Genomic DNA, 13,022 nt, shown 5'->3' with positions numbered 1-13,022 from the left:
GCTCCTGAATTTAGGAATGTTATGCCAATGCATTGCAAAGTATGAAAGTAAAATGATGTCTTTTGACTTTAGTCATAGATTCACAAAGTGTGATGAAATTTTTTTTTTAATGCGTGGAGGTGGAGAAACTTGGGAAAAGGGGGATTGGCAATGTGTTACAGTGAGTGAAGAGAAACTGTTGAATGAATAAAACTTTTTAAAATTTCTGAAGATGATATAAAGTGAACACATTTTATCTCACTTATGAATCCGAATTCTCTTATCTTCACATTATTAATTTGTACAAACAGTAAAAAGTGTGTATTTTCAATTCTTTTTAATAGGCAAAATTAATAATAAAAGAAGAAATCTTGCAAGGCATCAAAAGAATATTTGCTAATTCAGTGGCTTTGAATAGTAATATTTGACAAGATAAACATTACATTTATTTTTCTCATTAGCCCTATTGCTTAATCATTTTCTTCAGACACCTCAGCTGCCCTCTTCTTGCAGAGTTTCAAGATCTTGAACTTGTAGAAAATGTAATAATTCTGAATGAATTTTGCTGTCTGCAGCTGTGATCTGTTCCAACTCTGTATATGATTTCAATGGCCAGCTGAAGTTGTTTCTGGAAAGGCTGCATCTGTATTTAACTTCCCTGCATCTTATTTAATCTACAGGGTAATGACGTTCGGATAATCCTTGGCCAGTTTGATGAGGAAATGGCTGTGAAAGTTTTCTGCTGTGTAAGTAAATATGTTTAATTTTGTATCACAATAAAAATGTAGTACATTTGTATAAAAATATGTGAGTATAAGCGTGTCTTCATGTGGTTCAGCTTTGCAAAGACTTTTAGCCTTAAGGGAAGTTACGTATGCTTAGCTTCATTTCTGTTTCAATAAAATACTTTGCACTTGACTTCAGAGCAATTTGGGCATGGCCTTCATGGTTAGCTTCTCATTATTGCTTTCTTCTAATGGAATTAAATACTGTATTGAACTTTAGCAGTTCTCTTCATATCAGGTCCTGAGAAACACTTGTACGTATGTAGCAACAGATGCAGAGAACTTCTAGTTTTGCATTATGTCCAGTAGTTGTGTTCTGATGTCTGTGTGTGTGTGTGTGTAGGTACGTACGTATGAATGTATGTATTTTTGCATGTTTTACTTTGAATTAAAAATTTAAGCAGTTCCTATGTGGGCTAACAAAACAGTTCTAAAATTTCTGCTACTCAAAATATTGGTAATTGTACAATCATCATTCACTTTCTTACTATTGTACATTTGACATACTCTTACTGACAGAAAATACTATTAAAAAAAAAAAAAAGAGAGACTGTGAAGTAAAAGAACTGTAGTAAGACCAGTACATGTAATTTCACCATATATGTCTTCACAGTCTTTGTGTGTATTTGAATGTACTGCAAACATGCACAAGCAGGAGTGAAACATGGATCTTTTTTTGTATCTGCTCAGTAAATAAATAATCACAACGAATCACAAACAGGCAAATTTTTGTGACTTTAGTTTTGGTATTTTGGTTTTCACTCAGACAAACTTATCTAGCAAAGGAAAGAAAGGCAAACGTTCAAAATCTGATTTCTTCATATGCCGCATGTATTGGCTGTTATTTAGCAGTTACAGTTGCTGGCAAAATTTGGAAAGGAGATATTGCAGAGTATATTTGGAAGGAACAATATCTGTTTGCATCCAAAAGGAAATGGAAAACATTATTTCTTTTTAATTTTTCTCATCTCTGATCAGTCTTGGTATATAGATCTTTTTGTTCCAGCATTTAAATAGATTGACAAAGATAATCTCCTATTTTTCCATTCCTGCAAATAAAAAGGACTCCTCCTGTGGCTTGTATCCTCCACAGATCTTTGATAGCTGGGCTTCATGTGCCCATCTGAGGTATCCTGGTCACAGCTGTCTGCCAACCCAGTACTAGGCAAGATACTGACCTCACTAAGGCCACTGCACTTAGTATGCTGTTGCCTTCCTCTATGGTTTTGTTGCATGTTTGTATACCTAAGAGGAAGCTAAAGAAATCCTAGAAACCTCTGTGGGTAGGGTGTCCTCTTGTCCATACTGTTCTAGTCTGAAGGATTTATGGTAGATCTATCTCTTGCACACAAGAGCCTGCCACAACAGCTTGCCACAGCAGCTGTTAGGTACTAACTGAAGAAGCCTGTGTAATTCAAGTTCCAGGAGTGAAGGCTTCTTCTAAAGTACGTTAATGTCAGAAATAATAAGGTGGATTTTTCTGTAGCTTGGAGAAATCCAAGAGATTATGTATTTATGGTTGTATAAATGTATTAATTATGAGAGTTCCAACAGGAGAGGACAGTTCAAAGTAGGTCACTTATATATTAGTGCATGGCAATATGTCAGTAAGCTTGCTGTTAGTCATGAAATATATTGTTGACTCATGCACTTCTACAGCTGTGTGTCTAAGAGCACAATAACTTAGGTATGTCAAGTTTTTTTATCCTCGCGGCCCCCCCGAGGTGTAACTTCAGACAGGTTTGTGATTCTCTTTTATATTTTGCTGAGTAGTTTACATCAGTCAGAGCAAGGCTTTAGGTTTGTTAAAGGGAGCATCTATTGTACCAGAGGAAAAAACATATATTCATTTCTGATTGCGCTTATGACATGAATAGTATTCGCTAATGATTTCTGTAGATGGGAAAGCCATTAATGTCTGTACTGGTTTTCTGGTTGCACCCTAGAATTATATGCTGTGGAATTTCCTGAGGACCTCCATGTGCTCATTTTCATTTTACCTGGTTATTCCCTGCACACACAGGCGTACACACACAGAAGATACATAGCACGTAACTCAAAAGACAAATGGACTAAAAGACAGCCTAATTCAGAGGGGAATTTTAAAAACATGACAGCACTAATTCAAACCTAAGTGAATGTTAGCAGGTGTTTCCTATGATGTTTTAAATAGGCTTAGCTATTCGTTTAATGCTAGCATCAAAAGCACTTAGCAATTTAAAATCTATGGGAAATCTTAGCTTTCTACTGTTGTTTGCACCTCAGTGGATTGAATGTGATATTTTTTGTGGGATAAAAATTAGGGAATTTTGCTCAGAACTGAACAATTCAAAAACCGAATATTCAACTGTGTTGGACAGATGTCATCTGATTATTATTTGAACTTGGATTGAAATATAACTTCACTACTTACCTAATGAAAACTTCAAATTCTGCATTAAAAAAAAAAAAAGTAAAAAAAAGTTGCTAAAGGGAATTTTTCCAAGACATCACCTTTAAGCCATAATCAAACTAAACTGACTCCTAGCTGTTATAATCATCTGTCTGAAGACAATTAAAAAAATTATTATGTATAGGTCACTGAGATTTAGGTGACTTGACCAGTAAACAATAACAATGTAGGCAAAGTTTAATCAGCACTTGTGATACAGAAGAACTGGATTCTAGTCTCCTTGAGCTGATAGAGTATTACTGCTGAGTCTGTTTTGGAATTAAAGACACCACTGATTTCTAATGAGAAACAGATGGAGGTTCACTGCAGTTCAGAAGTTTATAGACATTCTTATAGAGGTGGGATGTAGAATGTGTCCATGCTGATGTGACAGAAGCACAATGGAAAGTCAACAAGAGTGAGGTTTTGCAGCCTGTTTTGCACAGACTGCCAGAATTCACTGGCTACACACAGACAGATTTCTTAGAGAGACTGAGGTAATTCATCTCTTTGATTTCCACTTGATTCCAGATCTCAGATCTGCTGTGTTGAAAGGAACACTGCCTCTCTCTGTCTAATTAGAGGCATTGTTATTTCTCGCAATTTTTTTGGTTTGCTTAGTACACATTTCCTTCCAATCCATCTCTAATAGAGTTCTGTTCATTTGTTGAAAAAGGGTGTTTTAAATGATCACTGAATATGCAATGCTCTATTTTAGATATCAGGAAATTTGAAATAAGGCAGTAGCCAAAAATTAGCTCACCAATAAGTTTCTAATGACATTCAATGTAACTGTTCCTTTAAGCAAAGGCTAAAGATTGAGTAAGAGCGGTCATATTCTGAAGTGTGTAAAAATGGTTCATTACAGATGGAAGTGTGATTTGTTGTTGCTTCTGTTTTCTTTTAAGAAACTGAAGCAGATTTTCATTTGCATATGAATGCACAATCAGGACCAGCAGTGATAACCTTTAGCTTTTTACCAGTCTGCTTACCCTGTTTTGAGTAATGTCAGCCTGTAGTGTGCAACAATCAAAGAGATGAATCCGCATCACTGCAGACACATTGAAAACCATTTCACAGTTATTGATAATAGTGATAATTGGTTTATGTTAAAACTGACAAATAACGATGGTCTCTTTAAAAAGTTATGGCACCTATTTGTCCTCTGACTTGATTTCTGTATGTCCTAAATAGAATAAAAGAATTTATTTAAACTTACTGTGTATTAATAATTAATCAAAATCTTAAGCATTTTTAGAAATTAGATTTTCGTTTGCCAAATTATTAAAAGCTGTTTTATCAAATTGCTATAAGGCTCAGTTAAAACATGAATTTTAAAACTTGGTTCAGTAATCAACTAATCTTTAAGTAAGCTCATTGTAAGTGCAGAAATGTTTCATCATTCATCCCACCTTGTCTTTGGCTACTTTCTGGACATTAGCCCTGTTTATTATTGTGAGCTTTTGACAGTGATAAAGTATGTGTGTAGAGTGTTGAGCCAGAGCTTCCATGTCACCAAGCACTTTGCATTTATAGGATGATTTTTGTCCTAAGTAAGCATTTCTTAATAGATTCAAACAAGAGTGAAAAATTTTCTAAAAATACCAAAATTATTCTCACAATGAGAAAAAAAAAAAAAAAAATGTCCAGGACTGCCTGCCTAGCACATGCAGGAGAGTTTGGGAAGACACCATAACTACTTTTTATTCTGATAGTATAAAGGGCATGAAATGTTCTTTGCCCTGTTCTTGCACAGAAATCTTCCTCTTAGAAGCTAAAACCTGTGAGTGTTAATTGGTGTGCATGCAAATGGCTCATGCAAGATCCATGTATTTTGGGTCAAGGAAATACATCTTTTAAGCATCAAAATCATCTCCATGCAGCAGAATCAACAGGGAGGAAATGGTGGCAATATATGTATGCATACATATATGTATATATATGTACATATATATATTTTGAAATAATCATAAAATATTCTGGAACAACATACGGAAATGCCTGAACACTAATTTTGCTGTCCCTGACAAAGAGACTGCATGGTCACGGTGCTCAACTTTGGAAGTAGCTGATTTTCTTCCTACTCAGTTTGGCTTCCCAAGACCATCACACACTTCTGACCCTACTAATCCATCAGATCTCAAAGGAAGAGTTTCCAGCTCTTTCTTCTTTAGCAATATCTAGACATCTGATCAAATTCTTGCAGGCAAGAGAGTTTCACAGCAGCCTTGTTGGGAATGATTTCATGTTTCCAGGATAGAATTTTTGGCCATTTGGAAACTTTTAATTTTCAGTCAATATCCCAAGACATTTGGGATATATAAATATATATAAATATATATATATAAAGAAAAGAGGCTCAAGTGCTCCAGCAAACAGAATAACTCCAACAGATCTGATTTCAGTAGTTCAGAGCTGAAGACAAGGTGGGATGAACGATGAAACATTTCTGCACTTACAATGGGCTTACTTAAAGTAGTTAGAGCCAATATTTTCCAGCAGTATTTGGCTTGACACCTTAACCTGTATAGAGCAGAGGAAGCTGTGGAAGACTGCTCTTCTCAAACAGTGCTGCTCTGTGTTAATTTGTGTCCTTTGTGATTTGAAAACTGGCAAGTAAACGACACTGTATCACTGAAAGACCTTGAATCATCTTGCACTAAAATGGAAACTATTTTGGATCTCTTTAAAAGGTGTCACAGGAGGACAAAAACAAATGTATTTCTGGAAAGATAAAATTAATGAGAAAGACAAGCAATTTATGAGAATTATGGAATAAGTATGATACGAGATGGCAGACAGTGGATTTCAGACTGAAGTTCTTTTGAGCACCACTGTGTACAAATGCATGAAATTTGATTTTAGCTGTACAGAAGCTCCTGCGACCAAGGGCCAAAGAGAACTGCTTTCTGCACAATAAATTTCTAAACTGACTTGTCAGAAATACAATAGTTTCCACAGATTTAAAGCCCAATTTTAATTTGGGTATTAATATATTTAAGAGGTACTCCCATGTTGTAATTTTTACAGTTCATATTTATATATCTGATAGTCTCTTGGAATGATCTTTTAAAAATGATTATGTTCAGAATAGCTAATATTTCCTCATTTTACTCTCATTGTTTTGTCCTGCTGTAAAGATCGTGTAAGAAGTTACAGGTCTTCCAGTTAAGAGCTTTAATGCTACACCACGTATTTTGAAAAAATTGATTTTTTTATTTTGTATCTCCAACAGTGCTTATGCTAAGAAACAAAGAAACAAAAAAGCAAAAACTCAGAAGAAAGTACTTATTTAATGTCCTTATGGTCTACTTTATCTCAGTCACATTACTCATATTTGCAACACTGAGATTTGTTCTTGTCTCAGCTCCAAGTTCTTTTGTTTGACAATACCCTGGTTTATGCGCTGGTGAAATTTAGCTTAAATGTGGCCCTGCCACACATGTAATAACTGAGTTATATAAAATTTCTGATGGAAACAAGGTACCTTCTGCAGTGTTCTTCCTTCTCTCTCCTGATCTTGGAATTCGATATTCTATTCTGCTTTTGAGTGAATGATCTATTGAAAACAGATGAGATTTTATCTAATTCTCTCCTCAGGAACTCAGTTTTAAAGTCAGAAATATTCAAGAAAGGAGTCCTCATTGTTAGAAAGCAGTTATTCTAAACTGTTCTAAATACATTTGTATCTTTCTGTAAGGACATTATTTTGTTATTAAAGGGAAAAAAACAAACAAAAATCATGAAGAGAAACTTTTTTTTTTTTTTTAATTTTTAATTTTTTTTTTAAAAAACCTTTTTTTTTTTTTTTTTTTTTTCATTATAGGCTTACGTTGAAGAAATGTATGGCAGCAAGTATCAGTGGATTATTCCAGGGTGGTATGAAAATCTTTGGTGGGAATCCTGGATTAATTCTTCACAGTGTCTCAGCAAAAATCTTCTTGCAGCCATGGAAGGTTATATTGGAGTGGATTTTGAGCCTCTCAGTTCAAAAATGAATAAGACCATATCAGGAAGGGTTAGTATTTTTCCTCCTACTAATGTGTTATGGTCTTCAAGCATCTTGGCACAGTAAAGCACACAGGAGGAAGGCCAAACTACAAGGTGTTTCTGCAGAGAGTTGGCAGTCATCATTGTTACTCTCTTTTTTTCCACTGATTCATAATTCTTAAATATTTAAAAATCCATTTGAATTCTCTTCAGGGAGAATTTCCTTAAAAGCTCTAAAGTCCCTTGTCTAAATACTGTTGTCTTTACCCTTTATGGACCTTACAGATAAATACACAATAAAGCTTGAATTAGTCTTCAATATCACATGTTGCATTATGGCAAATTAATATTTTTGTTTACAGAATAGAAAACATTTATATTTATCCCTAGTCCTGCAAATGTCTGATGTCATTGATTATTTGTGCCTCTCTGAACTGGAGGGGGTTTCTTTAAACACATAAATATGTAGTATTTCCATATATAAAGTGCATAGCATTTTATCATAGTATAAATGCCTGCAAACTCTCATCAATGAGTAAACATGCTTGATTTTGCTATTTTTCATCATTTTTTCTTCTGTTGTTTTTCATGTTTTGCTGAGTGAGCAGGAAAGGCAACTTTATGAAAAGGCAACTCATCATAAGAGAGAACATCGTAAAGAGCATAATAAACTTGTAAAATATAGGCAAATTGCCACTCAAATAATTGCACATTAAGCAAGTAGTTACTTAAGTAAAGACCATTTGATTTGCATTATTCTATAGAGTATAATCAGAGCATTTATCTTTAGGGATACAGACTCTGTGTTCTAGTATTGTGGCTCACCAGTATGCATCCCATGCTGATAGATTTGGTTGAACTAAAGCCTTCTGCATGAAAGCAAAATAAATAAAGCTGTCCTTCATACAGAGAAGCAAACTACTTTTCAGTCTTCCTGTCTCCTCAATCCCCCTCGTGACCTCACCATCAGTTTTGTAACATAGACAGTACACATTTTTGGAATTACTGTTTCTTTCTTAATTCTTGCTTTGGTTGTCTGTTCCACGTTAGTGATACATTTATCTAAACTAGAGCGTGCACTTTATGGTTCAGGTTTCATAGAATCATGGCATGGCTTGGATTTGAAGGCACATTAAAGACAACTGAGTTCTAAGGTGGCAGATTTGCCATCCACCAGCTCAGCTGCCCAGGGCCCCTTTCCACCTGGCCTTGAACTCCTCCAGGGATGGGGCATCTACAGCTTCTCTATACAGCCTGTTCCAGGGCCTCACTACCCTCAAAGTAAAGAATTTCTTTATAACATTTAATATAAATCTTCCCTCATTTAGTTTAAAGACATTTCCCCTTGTCCTGTATGGACACGAATCAGTGAAATGTTAGGTACTGAAGTAAAACTGAAATTTTTCTCTTCTGCAGACTCCACAACAATATGAAAGGGAATACAACGCAAAGCGTGGTGATGGACAATCCAGCAAATTTCATGGTTACGCCTATGACGGAATATGGGTGATTGCCAAGACCTTGCAGCGTGCAATGAAGTATCTCAATGCCACCAACAAGCACCAAAAAATTGAAGATTTTAATTATACAAATCACAAACTTGGCAAAATTTTTCTGGATGCTATGAATGAAACAAACTTTTTCGGAGTAACAGTAAGTCCTAAGCAACAATTTCTGGGGGAGGAGGGAATTCATGATTTTAAGTCAGTAGCTCAAGCAAGTACTGCATTTAAAATAGTCTTGAAAAAAAAAAGATAGGTGTGTATTTCTTTTATTTTCAGATATTCCTAATTTATCTTTGCAATTAAAGTGGATGCTTTGTTTATTACCTGTCTTCTGGTGCCAAGAGATGACGTTTAATTACTCAGTTATCAAATTTTTAAGCATTGATGTGATCTGAATTAACAACACAGAATTGCTTTAAGGGAACCATGAGTGCTGTAAGTTGCAGTGCCCTTTTAAGTGACTGTTTTTGTAGTTAAGATGTACCTGGGATGCAATTTGAAAACACCTATTTTCCCACGTTTTATTTTCAGTAGTAGGTTATAGTACACTATATAGTACACTAATGTCTCCAAGTGTTGTACATCCTAAAACATCCACCAGTATATTTCAGGAGACATTTACATATTTTCAAAATTTCTAGTTTTTCACAGTACAAAGCATGGTAGTTATGACTGAACAAGCATAATCGTATACAGTACCAATCTAATTCTGTTTTCAGTGACACCATTGCAAATTCATGGCAACTTTTTCTTTGACACTGCTCCTCTTTTTTAGCAGAGGCAATAAGGAATGTAGTCCTAAAATTGCTTAAATGTCTATGAGGTATCAGAATTTGAAGGAGTATACATGTTCAGGAGTGTGCAGAGCTATTCTCCTTCAAGAGAGCTGAGCAGGCTCCATTTTAGGGAGGACAATCTTCAGTGTCCAGTAGTTATAGCAAATGAGAGAAGCTCCTGGCATCCTTTTTTTTTTTTTTTTTTTTTATGCAGCATGTTGGCCTGCAACATGGCTAGATAAGGAAATCAGAGTTTTGAAGAAACATGTAATTCAGTGGTGAATGCTCGCAGTGCTTGTAGGAATATCTCTGTGGCAAGAGCATGCAGAAAGTTGGCATCATTTCTGCTGCTGTGCAGTTGCTTGTCACATTCTGTCCCTGAGTTAATTTAAATTGTCTTGGAAATCAGTTAACCTCAAAACATTTTGAAGCAACAGAACTAAGGTTGTCATACATGTCACAGATTGTTTCAAGGAGGAAATGTCAAAGTGTACATATAAAAAATGAGTGCAGGCTCAACTTTTTGGTGTCCTTGTTAACTGCTGAGGAAAGCTGCTTTTTATCACAATACAACTGAAACTAATTTAGGATTTGTAATTAATGAGCAATTGTGTGGAAAGGCAGCAATGGAATCTAGTTGCAAGTACAGTACAAAATTTGCTTTCTTTTTACATTTTGTTTAGCTGAAGGCTATAGTAAAAGTATTTTGCATCTATAACAAATCCACATTGTTGATAAATCAGTCAGTGACAGCTGTAAACCAGATTCTATGGGGAGTCAGACATGTATGTTCTGAGTTAATTCAAGCACAGCATCTCTCAAGGTGAATGAAATTCTATTTTGGCTACACAGCTTTATTTTTACCATCTTATTCTTTTTTGCTTGCTGTTTAGTCCAGGAAGCCCATTATGTTAAAACTGATAGATGTCAGTAAGACTACTTAATTGCTCTCTACTGGCTAAATCACTGCCCCTCACCCTAAAGGAATAAAACAAACAAATAAAACAAGACAAAACAAAAGAAAAAGAAAAAATCAGCACCTCTAAAATGTGGAAGACTCTTTTATTGTAATTTTAGCAAAAACTCAAGTGTGAACTGCATCCCTTTAGGGAAGGAATGAATCAAAGATTTGCCAGCCATCTTCAACCATGCTGATGTACTTTAAGCGTTCAGTTCTTAGTGAAATTACTGCAAGATTATTCAGTGTGTTTAGTATTTTTCTGAATCATTTCTAAATTTTTTTTTTTTAAGAGTATTTTACCAAGTGACTGTGACAATGCGCAACCAAATCTGGCATTTGTTTTATGGTAGCAGTGTAATCATTAACTAATTCACTGAAAAATGCAGATTATACTTGTATTGTTTTTTCAAGTACATAGTGACAAGTACAGAATATTATGTTTGTTTTCTGTTTTCTTATCTTTAAAGGATTATGCTTCTTGTTCCTACAATATGGTCTAAAAAATGTTCTAATCAAAAAGATAAGAAAACAAGAAAACCTATAGCAGATAGAATTCCTTAAGATATAATTAGAACAAACAATATATAAAGTTTTCTAGAAAGTGAAAGAAGAATTTCAAAGCAGACATGAAAGTTTTGGATTACAGTGCTCAGAAAGTTAAAGGAACAGATTGAAATTTACCAGAAATATTTTTAAACTTTAAATTCTTCTGTCTAATACATTGCTTTCTTTTTTGACCTACTTTAAAACGTTAATGGGAATGCAGCCTTTAGGTCTGGGAGTGGCAGATCACATTTTAATGTAATTTTAATTTCTAGAAAAATATTTGAATACAAAATTTCTACAATTCGTTTTTGACGACTTATTTTAAACAGGAAAAAAACATTAATTTATTACTGGATGTAATCTACACCAAATATAAAATGAATTTCTGAAAGAAGAAATAAGAGGAGTCTGATCAGTATTCAAAAATGTTATCTCCAGGTGCAGTAAAGTATGTTTTAATGATTAGGAGGGGGAAGTGAAGAAGGTGAAGACAAGAATCTGAAAATGCAGAATCTATTAAGAAGAGTCATTGTCATGGTCATTGTCATCTTTCATATGCTCTCTTTGCACATGATATCAAAAACACTGTGATATCATAAATCATAATTCCCTTTACCCAGTATTTGTGTGGCATTTTGTGGTGGTAGAGGTTAGTTGTTTATTTTTGTTTTGTTTTGTTAATAATTTTGAAAAGACTTGCTGGGAGTGAAGTGGGTGCCACTTCCTGATTATAGATTTTTTTTTTCCAGTTTTCTGTTCTGTTTATCTGATCAATTTTTTATTTTCTTGGAAGCAGGATTTAGAAAATGGCTTAGTCTACTGCCTGAAGTCTTGACATGAGTAATCCTCTATTTACACATCAGAATTTCAGGTCATTTATGTTGCTTGTTCTGCTTTACTGTCAGAAATCCTGGTTAGAAAGGAAATTCATAGAATCATAGAATCACAGAATCATAGAATGACTTGGGTTGGAAGGGACCCCAAGGATCAAGTTCTAACCACACTGCCACAGGCAGGGCCACCAACCTCCAGATCTGGTACTAGACCAGGTTGCCCAGAGCCCCATCCCACCTGGTCTTGAACACCTCCGGTGATGGACCATCCACAACCTCTCTAAGCAACCTGTTCCAGTACCTTACCACTCTCTTGGTAAGGAATTTCTCCCCGACATATAATCTAAACCTTCCCTCCTTGAGCTTAAAACTATTCCCCTTGTCTTATCACTGTCTAACCTTGTAAAAAGTTGATTCCTTTCCTGTTTATAATCGCCTTTTAAATACTGGAAAGCTGAAATTAGGTCACCCCGCAACCTTCTTTTCTCCAGGCTGAACAAGCCCAGCTCTCACAGCTTGTCTTCATAGGGGAGGTGCTCCAGCCCTCTGATCATCTTCATGGCCCTCCTCTGTTGGACTCACTCCAACAGCTCCACATCTTTCCTGAATTGGGAGCCCCAGACCTGGTTGCAATACTCCAGATGGGGCCTCATGAGAGAAGAGTAGAGAGGGACATTATAGCTATTCTTTAAACACTGTCGAAGGTTCTGTTCTTTCTCCAGACTTTCTTTTTCCCTAAGAAAAATGATTCATTTTCCTATTATATTCTCACCGAGGTTATCAAGCTTACAGAAAAGTGTGTGTATTTGGAATACAGAGCAAGGAAACAAGTTTTATCTGGTGTTTTATCAGGAAGCAATAATGTAGTTATCTGCTACTCTTTTTTTTTATTAAAAAAAAAAAAAAAGGTAAGTCAGACACTGTTGTACAAATAGAAAGACTTCTGTGATGAAAAATGTGATACAAATAGACAAAAGAGCTGCAGGGGATGTTCCTACAATGTTATTAATCTGAATGCTCTAATTCTGCAGCCTGATCCACTGAGGTTGAATAAGTTTATGGCTAGAATGGTTTGACTGCAACTACCAATGTCCTAGATGGGAGTTCTTTTGATCTGGAACTGAGTTTAAATATTTCCTAATTCTGTGCCTACCAAAACACTCACTTGTTAATGGAGAGTTGCTAAAACAAAGATCTCATAAAGGATTTTGGACAT

General features: G+C 35.2%; 1 protein-coding gene across 1 annotated transcript in view; it reads left to right on the top strand.

Moving 5' to 3' along the window:
• Positions 1 to 13,022, top strand: part of GABBR2 (gamma-aminobutyric acid type B receptor subunit 2) — a 445,157-nt gene that overhangs the window by 219,474 nt on the left and 212,661 nt on the right. Inside the window, exons 5-7 of the mRNA XM_042839905.1 lie at positions 660 to 725; positions 7,022 to 7,213; positions 8,602 to 8,838. Coding sequence (XP_042695839.1) covers positions 660 to 725; positions 7,022 to 7,213; positions 8,602 to 8,838 — 495 coding nt within the window. The remainder of the gene's footprint in view (positions 1 to 659; positions 726 to 7,021; positions 7,214 to 8,601; positions 8,839 to 13,022) is intronic.

Source organism: Centrocercus urophasianus, unplaced genomic scaffold, assembly GCF_019232065.1.
Source record: "Centrocercus urophasianus isolate 14NV4802_14NV808 unplaced genomic scaffold, USGS_Curo_1.0 seq_11, whole genome shotgun sequence".
NCBI classification, from domain to species: Eukaryota; Metazoa; Chordata; class Aves; order Galliformes; family Phasianidae; genus Centrocercus; species Centrocercus urophasianus.
This window is presented reverse-complemented; position numbering and strand designations above follow the sequence as displayed.